The sequence below is a fragment of the Lepisosteus oculatus genome, chromosome 10, assembly GCF_040954835.1.
Source record: "Lepisosteus oculatus isolate fLepOcu1 chromosome 10, fLepOcu1.hap2, whole genome shotgun sequence".
Lineage (NCBI taxonomy): Eukaryota > Metazoa > Chordata > Actinopteri > Semionotiformes > Lepisosteidae > Lepisosteus > Lepisosteus oculatus.
Window position 1 is genome coordinate 12,476,046 of NC_090705.1, and position 13,827 is coordinate 12,489,872.

General features: G+C 39.2%; 1 protein-coding gene across 7 annotated transcripts in view; it reads left to right on the forward strand.

Moving 5' to 3' along the window:
• The window catches only part of LOC102697438 (MTSS I-BAR domain containing 1), a 71,126-nt gene extending 57,515 nt beyond the window's left edge, over positions 1–13,611 (forward strand). Inside the window, exons 9-15 of one of the 7 annotated variants that reach the window (XM_015357662.2) lie at positions 438–535; positions 3,177–3,387; positions 5,794–5,916; positions 6,608–6,811; positions 8,264–8,431; positions 8,888–9,047; positions 9,865–13,611. In XM_015357662.2, the coding sequence (XP_015213148.2) occupies positions 438–535; positions 3,177–3,387; positions 5,794–5,916; positions 6,608–6,811; positions 8,264–8,431; positions 8,888–9,047; positions 9,865–10,538 (1,638 nt within the window). In that variant the 3' untranslated portion in view covers positions 10,539–13,611. The remainder of the gene's footprint in view (positions 1–437; positions 536–3,176; positions 3,388–5,793; positions 5,917–6,607; positions 6,812–8,263; positions 8,432–8,887; positions 9,048–9,864) is intronic. The other 6 variants (XM_069194929.1, XM_015357663.2, XM_015357665.2 and 3 more) reach the window with 6 other exon arrangements.
• Positions 13,612–13,827: the final 216 nt, after the last annotated feature.

Below are 13,827 nucleotides of genomic sequence, written 5' to 3' on the forward strand. Positions count from 1 at the left end.
GAGGAGAGCAGAGTAAATGAAGCCAATTCATATTATTGGGGATTATTAGGAGGCCATGATTGGTAAGGGCCAATGGTAATTTTGGCCAGGACACCAGGGTTACACCTCTGCTCTTTTCGAGAAACGCCCTGGGATTTTTAATGACCACAGAGAGTCAGGATCTCGGTTTTATGTCTCATCCAAGGGACGACGCCTGTTTACAGTATAGTGTCCCCATCAGTATACTGGGGCATTAGGACCACATGGACCACAGGGTGAGCGCCCTGTTAGATAATTAGATAATAATAGAAGGTTTCCTTCCTTTTGCATTAAACTTTAGCAAAACTTGAAGTTCATTGGGAAAGGCCATGTCTGTTCACATTCAGTGCCTGTATAAATGTTCATAGGCAGTCTTTAGTTGGAATTTTGAAGAAGCATTTTGTTTTTAATTCATGCAGGTTATTATTGATCTAAAAGGTTCTGACTACAAGTGGTCCTATCAAACACCACCGTCCTCTCCAAGTACCACGATGTCCAGGAAGTCCAGCGTGTGCAGGTAGGTATCAGCTCTGGTCTGTGTATTTGAAGAGTAGGGCTCCACTGCAAACAGCAGACAGAGCAGGAGAAGCCCCTAGTCAGCTTGAGACTTTCAGGTCTACCCTGGGATCATATCTAATCAAAACCGTAATCTTTTTATCTTATCCTATAAAGAATTTTCTCTTTTACAGAGCACTAGCCCAGATATAACATTATTGAGTAACAGATTATATATAGTATTTCTCTTAAGCACCTTGGCTTTTAATGGTTTGCAATATAATTCAAAGCATTTTTACAAAGTGAAGCACCCAACCCTTTTCAGCCAAAAGAATGAATTGGAGCTGGATTGGTAGAACTGATTTAATAATTTTGTCTCCACCTGATACACAGTGACACATGTAAGACGTACCAGAGATTGTCAGTCTCTAAAATACACACACCACTGTCTTCAGGAAAAAGTCCGCCTGTTGGGTTCCATTCTAAGTCTTGCATTCAGTACTTATTTAAAGAATCCTAGTTGTGCAGAGTTTCATAATCTTTAATTAAGTATGCATCCATTTAGGAATAATTGTCAGATAATGAGAGTGTGAGAGTAATGTATGTCTCACATTCATAATTTCATTTAATGTTAGGTCCTTTATTGTCAGTCTCACTGCGCCACATTGTGGTAAAAAAGAAAATGAATATGTTAAAAATATTAAAGAAGTTTACACACATTTACAGCTTCTTAATTTATGGCATGCAGAAATTATTAAAATTCCCTCCAAGCGATAATTTTACATAATCTGTGTCTACAACATATACATAATAGATAAAGATTGTGAAAAAAATACACCTTAAAAGTACTTCATTAGTCAGTGTACTCATAATGATAAGAAATACAGCACCTTATAGAAGTATTCACCACTTTCCCATTTTGTTAAATTACAAATGAGAATACACATAGCTAAGTATTTTGTGGACATTTTTAGTTGAACACTGTTATGGGTGAAAAATGTGTTTTTAAGTGTGTTTAAAACACTGTGTTTGTAAGTCAAATGTAAGTCATGATACTTTTGATGGGTGTCAGCCAAATTAATTATCAACAGGTGGTTTGAAGGCAGTTACAGTATAATAGTCATTTAAAATAAAGTATGACCATTGTTCGAACTGCAAAGTGTTTTACAAACTTTTGCTATACAGCATTGTGAATTTGTATAGTTTTTGTGGTTTTACATCTACAGCATTGGGGTTTTTCTGAAGTCCAATTCAGTATGTTACAGTTCAGTGTTTTTTTTTAGGAACAGTAAGAATTGTCTTATTAATTGAAATACAAAATACAGAACCATACTTCTCTTTGAAGTCTTTCAGCCCTTTGTCTTTGGTGTCTTGTGTCACATTGTCTCAATTGAACCATTTTCAATCTGTAAAACAGTTCATGTAATGTGGAGATGTGCTTGCTTTGCTGTATTGTGTGAATTTGTTCTATAGCTCTTTGTTCCTTGTTCAAGGGTTTTTTGAAGCTGATTGTGATGTTCTTTTTCATTGCACTTAAATTTGGAAAAGCACATTTTACAGTGCACTAATTCTTTGATTTGTAACAGGCATGACAGATGTGTTCATTTTGAATGTTATTTATTTTGAATATATTTATTTGGCTTGATTTTTTGCGTGCAGATTTCCCCATTCTTTAGTGCTTTATCCCTTTTGGCAAACTTGATAAGTAAGTAGGGTTCTAAGATTAAGCCAATATGTCTTCTCCAAGCTGACAAAATGGCTCACTAGTATAGATAAAAAGAAAAATGTATGTAAATTGTAGGTTTACTCCTTATACTTGTAATCATAAAGTAGATATTAAAATCAGCTTCTCAGCAGTAAGAAATAGCATTTATGTAATATAAAGTAGCTGCAAGTGTGACGCACAAGGCTGTGTCAGACATTTTTCAATAAGGTGGAGGAAAGAAGCTTTGAAAGCATTTTTAAATTGTCGCTGAGCGCTAACCTGTTGTTTTTGAATTATACAGTTAACTTCTGCAATCACCACTGAGTGCACTAGTTCTGTTTCCTATATTACTACTGCAAATTGTTATCTGGCAGATATTTCTTTTAATGGCTACTGGTGAAGCAGTTTTTGTTTTCTTTAGGTTTTAATTTTATCACTCTCCTCAATGAAGCACTAAGCACAGTGCAGACTATGTGAGCTTTCACACAAAGTCAAAATCGTCACTTTGTGACAAAACAATGGAAAACAGTGTAACATTTCAGTTGGGGGAAAAAAATGTCATGTAAGGAGTTTTAACTTTCGAGAAGCTTTAGTTCAGAAAACAGGAAGGGTGAAGCCACTCTCCTTCCTTACCAGGGCATGGACAGATATAATATGAAAAGTCATGAGGACCAGTATTGTTGGATATTTAAACTTAAAAATGAGCAGATCTTTAATAATTTTGAATATACTCTATTGATACAGGTTACCAAAGGGATATTGCAGTACGTTGTAATCATTATTTATTGCCTGTTGTTATTGTTTCATTTTTAAGTGGACTGCTTACATTGCCTGCTGCACTTGATTTTTTTGTGGAGTGTTAATTGTTCCTGGTCTTTCCTCCTACCTCACCCTCACCCCTGTCCTCACTCGTCCCCCCCTTCCCCTCTGCCTGCCCCCCTTCCCTTGTCTCTGGCAGCAGTCTGAACAGCGTTAACAGTAGCGACTCCAGGTCGAGCGGGTCGCACTCTCACTCACCCACTTCACACTATCGCTACCGCAGCTCCACACTCCCCCAGCAGGCCCCCGTCCGGCTCTCCAGCGTGTCGTCCCACGACTCGGGCTTCATCTCTCAGGACGCCTTCCAGTCCAAATCGCCCTCCCCCATGCCCCCAGAGAACATCCCGCAGGTAAGGACCTGGCTGCACCCAGGGGAGGTCGAGGGGCAAGGGTACGGCCGAACACTGGCAGACCTACTGTACAGTCATACATGTAGTGCAGATCAAGCATCACATGAAAGATCTATACAACCGCTAAGGATGTCAAAAGCAGGTCATATACTGTATGTTTAAAGCTCTCTAAATATTTGAGTATGAGTACGTCATATTAAAAGACATTTTAATTTAAAAGCAGAGGCTAGAGCAAGCATATGTATGGTATACATTTTTACTACTGTTTTTTATGACCCAAGTCTTTTGATAGAGGTTTTGTGTAAAGTAATTCCTGTGACTTGTTAATGAACAAGAATCTTAGTCCTATTCTTCACTGAAATCACTTATATACTGAAGAACTCATAACTGCAACAAATTCTCAAAGTTGTATACGGAGTACTACAGTTTTTTTTTTTAGTGGATGCACTGACATTTTATTGAACATTCATGACATAGTTGAATTTGTAAAGATAATTAAATATTTGTAATCAACAGCTGACAGTTGACTATCAGGATTTCTACTGTGAAATAAACAGATGAGTAGTATAGACTAGAAATTATGCAGGCTGCATATGTGTGACAAGCTTTGTCTTGTGGGAGTTGGTTCAATTTTTCTTGTAAAGCCTGGGCAAACATCTGTCCTTTTACTGGTCTTTGAGCCCTAGATGTCACATATCATCCCACAGATGTTTAACAGGAATCACATCTGATGAAAAGGATGTGCACAGTATTAATGTCAAATTTTAAGTACTGAGAAAGCCATTGCGATGTGGGCAATAGGAATGTTCATTGTCCTGCTGCAGTGTTGTCACATCAGGATGAACCCACAAGGAGGGCAGAAAGTGAGGTCTCAGGACTTGATTATTGTAGCGTCTTTCAGTGAAGTTAATCACTACAATTGGAATTTTGTTAACAGACACTCTATAGGATAAATGACTTCATCACCAGTGCCCTATGAGCTCTCTGACAAGATTTATTTTTTACACAAAATTCAGTCAAGTGCATCACAGTCAGTTGAAAATAATCAGTCAATTCACAATAATGCAGTAAACATTAAATAAATATCCAAAGTCTGTAGACGTAACAGTGATATGTTTCTTTGGGTTTGCATTATGTATTTTTGATAGAAGCCTGCTTTGGTTTTTAGATTTTTAAAATTTTAAAAAGATAGAACTGTTTACTTTCTGTTTACAACAAAGTATGTCAGTTTAAATACTGTACTCAGGTGACATTAGCTTTATGTTAAGGCTCCGTCCTAAGTTACCCTTCCATGTCCAAATGCAGTGTTTTTATCATAGTAGGTGGCACACATCTCTACATTTAGTGAGTAAATGACCTAGAAAAGATGTTCTCGGGAAGAGAATAAGCTCTATAGAGAAAGTGGAAGTATTAAAGAGTATAGAGTTAAACTGTTCTGTTTAACATAGGAACCAGTCATCTTTGCAAAGGAAAATGACAATTTGAATATACAGTAATGCAGGAATGTTAATGGAAGAGTTAACTTCTTCTTCTTGATGGTACAATTACTGTTTAGTATAAGGTTTCAGATAGTTTTTGTATTTCTTAGTCCTCAGTAAGGATAGAACTATAAATTGCTGTTATTTGATGGGCCAGAGAAAAGACTTGAGATATAATTGATCGGTGCTTATGTGTCGTCAGGATGCTTTAGAACAATTGATTGTTTTCATTTATGTTCAATTTTACTTTTCCTTAAGGAGCAAACAGCCTTAATTCAGACTTAAGTTTAATGAGCCTGTACAAGTAAATATTTGCATGTATCTTATTTGTGGCAATGCCAGTGTCCAGGGTGGTGTCAGAGGTTCAGATTGGTGTTAATATTTGGCATACCTATTCATTTTGCATTTAGAATTCACAAAACAAACAGAAAAATAATACTAACATCCAAGATATATCTTAATGTACTCCTTGGGCAGCATTTTTAACACTTGTAACAATCACCATTAACCGAACACCCCTGAATGTATTTTTTGTTTTGAGTATAGTCCTATTAGTAAAAAGGTATAACTCTAGGTCTGTGTTTGAAACCAGGCTTTGCAGCTTTCTTTTGAACATCAGGATTGGATTTGACTTGAAATGGGCTTTTAGGTTGTTTCGGCTTTTTGTCCGATACCTAATCTCTAACCTCTTGCTACTTTGTGCTTTTTTCTCCTGCCGTGTTGTTTATGTGAAAACTCTCCCTTATGTTATTTCAACTTCCTGCTTAATATGTACTCCCTAAACCAATGTGCCCTTTCTCTGCTTTTGTGCTGATGCTCTCTTTGCTGTCTCCTCTCTCTCTCTGTGCGTTCTGTGCACCCACCCCTAACTCGCTGCGCGTTGCCCTCCTCGCTTGCCCTGTGGGGTTTGTGTACGCGTGCCCTGCAGACCTCCTCCAGCTCGGCCTCCTCCGACGCCTCTGAGACCTGCCAGTCCATGAGCGAGTGCAGCTCTCCAACTTCCGTCAGCTCCGGCTCCACGATGGGCGGGGCCTGGGCTTCGGCCGAAAAGGTGAACTTCCCACCCTGGCGGGTAGCAGCCAGCGTTCTCCGCCATTTTCCAGTCTGGAACATTCCGTCTCGGCGAGGCGCCGTCTGGCCTTCCTTGCTTTGCAGCTCTTTACGCCTTTCTCAGTTTTCCGCATTGTACCTCGCTCCAAGCGTCAGATTAACTCGCTGAAATTGGTTATGCTGCGTGCGGTGTTCTATGTGAACCCATCCCTTGTGGGGAAACAGTTACATATGTTGTGGACACTTGTCTTGCGTATTTCTGTTTTTTGTTTTAAAACGTCTCATTAGAGCTCATCAGCGCTTTCGGAAACTCAAAACCACACATGGTGACACTGTGTTACAACTCACACCTCCACCAGGGCCTAGATCACAGCATTATTACAATGTTTTGTAAAGACAGTCCAGTCAGTAATGCTCATGCTGTACAACAAACAAGTGGTTTAGTTTTTGGTTCCCATCATACCATGGTTCTTTAGAATTTGGCTTTAATTAAGAAGTTCAACATTTGGGTTGTTTGTTAGAAACACTTTTTAAAATCATTTTCCTTATGTTGTGAATTTGTTTTTGAGTTGCTTCCCTTAGTTTATTGTAACTTTGATTTGGAATCCTCTCATTGCCATCCTGTGGTTGTGTTTATTTTAATTTCCTCATTGTTGTGTGTTCTGTTGTTTTTGTCCTCTACATCTGTGTAGTTGTCAGAGGGGTACGATCACTACAGCCTGTGCACTGATCCACCCTTCCTGGCTGCCACTGGCTCTGCGGGCCAGTTCCCCTTTCTCCCCCCATCCTCTTCCCGGTCTGGGACACGGCCAGGCTGGGCCCTGCTCCCTGATTACCCCCATTATTGCACTCTGGGCCCCGGCATGCTCCTTTCATCCAAGATCCCCAGCTGGAAGGTTTGTTCATTGATTCCTCATCTCTTTTTTTCGGACTATCATCTGCTGCAAGCTTCCCTTTCCACTGTTTTTTTATTGATCCACCATGAGCTTTCCACTCTTCTTAAACATTTTTTTAAAGGCCATTTACTCTATGGCCTTCCTCTTATATCAGTCCTTCCACTTAATTTCATGTTTCACATCCTATTTGACCTCTTTTTTTTCCCAAAACGATTTGCCATTTTGACTAATCTGCTGTTCAATTTTTTTTCTGAATAATAATTGTGGGAAAATAATGTTGGGAACACATACAAGTGAGGAACTGTTGTTTGGTTCTCTCATGGAGTTAATATATCATTGTCTTCCCTCACATTTTGAAAAGCTGTAATATATTTGTAACTGGAAACTAGAAATCAAGTGGGAACAACAGGACTGCACAGAGCATGTTGAAGTAGAAAAAGTAAAGCAAAACAAAATTATTTCTAATGGGTTTAATGGGTCTAATGGGTTACTGTGGAACACACTGATCAGGCTGGGTTATAGAGCAGGAAATTTAAATTACTTGAGGGGTAGCAAGAACACTCAGTGGGAAGTGTTCACATTTTATTATAGTGGCTTGCACAAAACACTAACCTTACTCACCCTTTTCTTGACTTTCCATATGTGATCTCCGTTTCTGTCTTCCAGGCTCACTGCAAAGCTGCAATTAAGAAGATATGTTTGACAATATTTTCACTAATTATAATTAAACACAAGCTGACCTGACCTCCATTACATGTTGAATATTTACTGCTTTTTTCTCTATTTCTATTCTCTATTTAATTTCTGGGGGATTGCCAGTTATTCCGAATGTTTTCTAATGTATCAGAAAAGCCTTTTCTGCACCCAGATCTATTCCAAACATTTATTGTTTCTGTTCTGTATCAGAAGTAGAAACAATTGAAATATAGGCAAATGTATTGCAAGCGCCACTCCTTTTCCATATAAAACCATAAAATTCTGTATTTTGTAAAAAGGAAAAGTTCTGCCTCTGTATTACCATTTACTCAGTGTATGTAAGCAAACAAGAAGAATTATAATTCAGAAGCTTAATCAGCACTCTGACCTAGTTTTCATCAGTGTATTGTACCATACTCATTGTTTTCAGTTATATAGCTAATAAAGTGACATTTCTAAGCAAAAAAGACCTGGCAAACAAATAGAGGTTTTTAATATCGCTCTTGATGGTGGTGGATTTTGGTGTTCATAGTTGTAGCATTTTAGAAGTTTATGTTTAATAATCTAAAATGGAGCTGAAATTGATGCAAACGCACGCAAGATGGTGGTGATTTCTTCAGATCACAATCTAAAAAAACTAATTGATTTCAGGTCTCTTTACTCTGTAAATTAAGTCCATATTTAACAACAGATAAAAATGTGGTTTGTGGATGCTTATTTGATGATTCTTATTTTTACCTGTGGTCCACTATGCAGGACTGGGCGAAACCAGGGCCCTATGATCAGCCCATGGTGAACACCTTACAGAGACGCAAAGAGAAGCGTGAAGCAGCTGATGCTGGTGCCCCAGCTGCACACACAGGTGGGCAGACAACTCCTGTGGATGATTCCCAGAGACCCAGGAGTATGGCTGTGTCTACCAAGGTGAGCACAATACCAGAATTAAAGAGAAAACCTGTAGCCCAATACTGAAATACCTAACTGGCAAATTCCTACATGTTGGTGGATTCCACTGGGGAATTGTAGCTCAAGGAAGTTCTAATATCTTTTACTATTTCCCACTTTCTGATGTGTGGTAGAAAGCTGACGCTTTTATATTAAAGAGCACAGAGTCATAGGATCTATACCTCAGTCTATTTTCGAAGTGCTTTATCCAGTACAGGGTCAATCCTGACAAGCAAAGAGCACAAGGTAAAATACAGCCTGGACCAGTCCAATCGCAGGACACAAACAACTATACACATGCTGGATCTGTACATCATCTTCGTCTGTTCACCTGCACCATTGACAATGACAATGACTTTTGGTTGGCCTCATCATTTCAACCAACGAAAACCTGTTCAGCTCTGGGAGTGTGCTAGCATGTTTGTGTGTCAACAGGGCGAGGAGATGGAGGCTCATGAGGAACTGGCTCTGGTTCTGACCCGTGGGCTTCAGTTGGATACCCAGCGCTCGAGCCGGGACTCCCTGCAGTGCTCTAGTGGCTATAGCACCCAGACCACCACACCCTGCTGCTCTGAGGACACTATCCCTTCACAAGGTACAGGCATGACTTGCGCTCCCTGTCACATCTGCTTTAAAAGGTCAACATGGATATGCCATTATCACTTATTCAATGATCCAAACATCCATTTTCTAACAGCTTCATCCAGTTCAGGGTTGCAGGGAAGCCAGAGCCTATCTTGGCAAACAATGGGTACAAGGCAGAATACATCCAGGGACACCAGTCCATCACAGGGCAAACACAGATACAAATATCCACACACTCACACCAGAGCCAGTTGGCCACCAGCATGTCTTTGGACTGTGGGAGGAGACTGGAGCACCCAGCGGAAATGCACGTGAACACATGCGAGAACATACAAACTCTACACAGATAGCTCCCCAGGTCCAGAATTAAACCCAGGGCCCCAGCACTGCGAGGCAGCAAAGCTAACCACTGCACCACCAAGCCAACCCATGACCTTTAAATGATTTAAAAAAAAATTGACACTTAATCTTCAGGTGCTTTCTAGTAATGTTCCCAGTTTTACCCAAAGAATGTTGCTTTACGTCTGAGATCTTTATTTTCTAGATGATTTACAAATGGTCCAATCTCTTAACAGTATTAGATCCTTTCTCAGTGAAATTACTTGTTGTATTTTATACATATAAATAGGAAAAGTACTCTAGAGATGCTTCTTTTTTTTCTTTATTGAAATCCTTCCTCTCACTCTCCAATAAAGTGCAATTGGTGTGCAAATGTTTTTAACAGATGGTAACCACTACCCAGATCAACTGGAAATATTAGAAAAACAGCCAGATCACAGCTAAAAGTCCTATTTCATCTTTCTTTCACCTTTTTTTCCTCGCTTCAGTGTCAGATTATGACTACTTCTCAGTCAGTGAGGACCAGGAGGTAGAGCAGCAGGATTTCGACAAATCCTCCACCATCCCGCGCAACAGCGACATTAGCCAGTCCTACCGCAAGATGTTCCAGGCCAAGCGGCCCGCCTCCACTGCTGGCATCCCCTCCAACGCAGGACCAGTCATGGTCACCCCAGGAGTGGCCACCATCCGCCGGACCCCCTCTACTAAGCCCTCAGTGCGCCGCGCCACAGTGGGCGCCGGCCCCATCCCCATCAAGACTCCCGTGATTCCAGTGAAGACGCCCACCGTGCCCGACGTGCCAGGGGGATTTCCCAGCAGCCTCGGGGTTAGCAGTGGGGAGGGCATAGAGCAAGTGACCACCCCAGAGTCCCCCATGGCACCAGTGGTGGAGGGTGAGCCGGGGGGAGGCGTGGTGGTTTCGTCCTGGAGTGGCAAGGCATCCATTAACCCCCCCGTCCCTCCCCCACAGCCCAGCAGTGTCGTCGAGTTCAACAGCGGCATCAAGCAGGCCACGCCAGGGGAAGAGACCCTGTCTGAAGACAGCGCCCAGGACACAGCCTTGCCCGACGTTCAGGGTGACAACATGCTCCTTGCCATCCGGCGTGGGGTCAAACTGAAAAAGACGACGACCAACGACCGCTCCGCGCCCCGCATTGCGTAAATGAACATTCCCCGCGCCACCGATTGAATATTATACTGCTTTCCAACAGGGCCAGCTGAGGCTGTGTCCATTCCAGTAATCATCTGAAAAAAATCTGTTTTTTGAAGATTAGGTGTTGCAGATTGGGGAGAAGGGAAGGCAAGATACTGAATATTTTAGAAATGTTAAAAACAGGCATCCATTTTTGTTCTTTTAATTTTGTATATAAGTTTTTTCATCTTTAGCAATCATTTATGTTGATCCCTTCTTCTCTTGCTCCTTTTCCTGATGAACCTGAAGGTGCCAAATTCTTCTTGAAAGTGTTGAAATGACTGAGTTTAATTTAATTTCAACAGATGGAATTTATTGTGAATTTTTACAGTATATTGTAAAAGATCTGAGACTACAGCCTACATGGCGGGTGTGAACTATGATTTTTTTTTAATGATTGTACTTGAGTAGTAAGCAATCTTTTTTAAAGTTTTAGAAGGGTACTCTTTTTGAGAAGTGATGCACGTAACCAGCTAACAGTAAGCAATACTCTGCAGGTGAAACCTGGCTTTGATGCTGTATATTTTGAAAAATGTGTCATGGCAAAACAGGATGCTGTTAAGAAAATAAAAATTTGAAATTATGACAGACCTGGAAGGAAAGACATTAGCCAATGGCTTGTCTGTAAACAGTTTCCTTTTCTGTTTTAAATCTGATGCCAGATTATGGCATTTAATTTTTGTAGCCTATACAGAGTTTTGTGTTACGTTTGTTGGTTTTCTCTTCACTCTGTACACTAAACAATGGATCATATTGCATGCGGCCTTAATTCCGTAAGCTGAGGATAATGTATGATCAGGCTGAATATCATATCACATCTCTTTATTCTTCTGAGGAAACCGTATACTTTGTAGAAACTAAAGCATTTTGAAATGATACACATATATATATATAGAAGTAATGATAAAAATATTTTTTGGTATTTTGTAAGACCCAGGTTTGGTATAATTTCGGCATAAGCACTGAAATCACTGTTGGAAGGAGCAGTAGCCGTGAAACTCATAAATTCATGTCAAATTGTAAATATAACTAGAAATGGAAATCCAGGGGCTTTATTTATTGTTTTTACATTTATTTTTGTATTCTTCTAAACTGAAACATATTGGCTCATAAATTTGCCTTAAATTAGTTTTAATGCTAGATATATACTATTTGTACAGTATTGTTGAGGTATATCACAGGTGACAGAAAAGCATACCCAGACCCTGTGATTCTCTCTTCACTTCTTGTATTTATCAGTATAAACCCCCTTTTCCCTGTGACTGCACAGTTTGGGTTAGGTTAGAAGACCTGATGTGGCTGACTTTCACATTCTAAAGGTAAGGGTGAAATCCAGAATCATAATTCATTAATATTACAGTTGTTTTCTGAGTTCTTTTCTATGCTTCTTTAGTTGAAGCATAGACATTTGCAAAGCAGCCCAGCTATGCTATTTAACCTTCATTTTCCAAATATTTAACATTTCTGACAAACATAGAACTAAAACATGCCACTCAACATTGTTCATCACTCACCCTTGTAAGCTCAGAGTGGCTAACTTTAGCCTCTGGTTGATAATAGACTGATAAACCGATAACAGGTCATTATTTAAGACCGTAACATGTTCTATTGTAATAGTGCTTTCTTGGCCCATTTCAAAACACACCTAAAGTATTGTTTTCTGTGCAGAGCGTTTCAATAGTATTCTAATACTTTCAGACAAAAGCTTGACCTGACACCTGAAATGTTTAATAGAGCCCTACGATGTTTAAGGATCTGGGTGATGCTTTTGCAATAGTCAAAATATTCCACAGAATTGTTCTTTGAAATCACCTTGAGTCAATAATTTGTTTCCTTAATGCACTGGACCACATCATTGAAGCAGTGCTGTGGAGTCTGACATAAAAGAACCACTTGCCCTAAAACAGGAAAGCTCAGAAGAACCAGGTTACTTCCATCATGTGCTATGTTCGGCATTATGAGGGTACTAGCATCTCATTGTGAAGCTGTGTACTAGGATCTTAGTGTAAGCCACTGGTCAACAAGAGATGAAAGCAGTGTTACTGAAGCAGTCTGCAGAGTTCTCGAAACAATGTGTGAAGATGCTCCCTTTGAGTAGATGTTAACTGGGAAGATCACGTGAACATTTTTTTAAAAAGTACAAAGCATTTCAGATAGTGCAGTTTATTTGAAGCTAAATGTCTATTCTCTAAGATAAATTCTTTAGTCTCTTGAGAAACTGCACATCACTTACTGATGCCTTCCCAAGATTTGATATCCACTATTGAACTTGAACAGGTGTTTATCGTCATGGAAATCAGCTGGACTGTGTTCAAAGCCAGTAAATGTGCGTGAAGAAATATTCATTTCACTTTTCATGTGATAGCATTTTTTTTTTCAGTTCTTATCCAGTTTTGAACCTGCCCTTGGTTTGAAAGGCAATTTAAGGAAACAGAAGTCTATTGTAATTTCTATAAAGACCTGCTTCCGAAAGAGAATTCTGAAGTAGTCTAAGTAGCTGATGCATTGTGCATATGATGCTAAAACTATAAGTGGTTACTGTCTCATATTACAGAAATGTTTTGATATTGTCAGTGTAGAAACCTTTAGTTGTATAATTGCTGTAATTTTAAGTACAGCTGTTAATGTTTAGGTATGTAACTTTGAGCATATCACAATATAAACATTTTTAAAAATTGCCAAAATTTCTGTGTGAATGTGTAAGCTGATTAAAATATAAAAAGTAGTTTAAAAGGTTTGTGTTTTTGCATATTGTAAAAGCAGACTGTCACACTTTAATAGACTGTTTCTAATGGCTTAGATGCTAGTTCATGAGAGTTGACCTCTCCCCTGTGCCGTCTTGAGTTCTCAACAGGCTGTAAATTTGGTCAGTTCCTGTAATTTGTTTCCCTTTTCTGTGTAATGATTGCTTCAGCTTATGTTAAAGAGAAATTATAAAAAAGTCTTTGTCTTAACCTGCTGTTTGGAACAAAAAAAGGTTTTAATACTTCTGTTCATGTTGATTTGAATTAGAATAATTATAAATAAATTTTTTGTTTCTGTATCGTTTTAGAAACCCTTTTTTGTGGATTTGTATTGATACATGATGTCAAAAGGGTAATATTTTTCTCAAGTCACAAATAAAATCACAACTTTTGAAGTGTAGTTAGGAATTCTAAGAATACTGCAACAAACAAAGATATTTTAACCAAAGTCAATTTTTACTCATATGAATACGAGTTCTCCTTGTCTCATCTCTGCATTTCATTTGTCCTTCTGT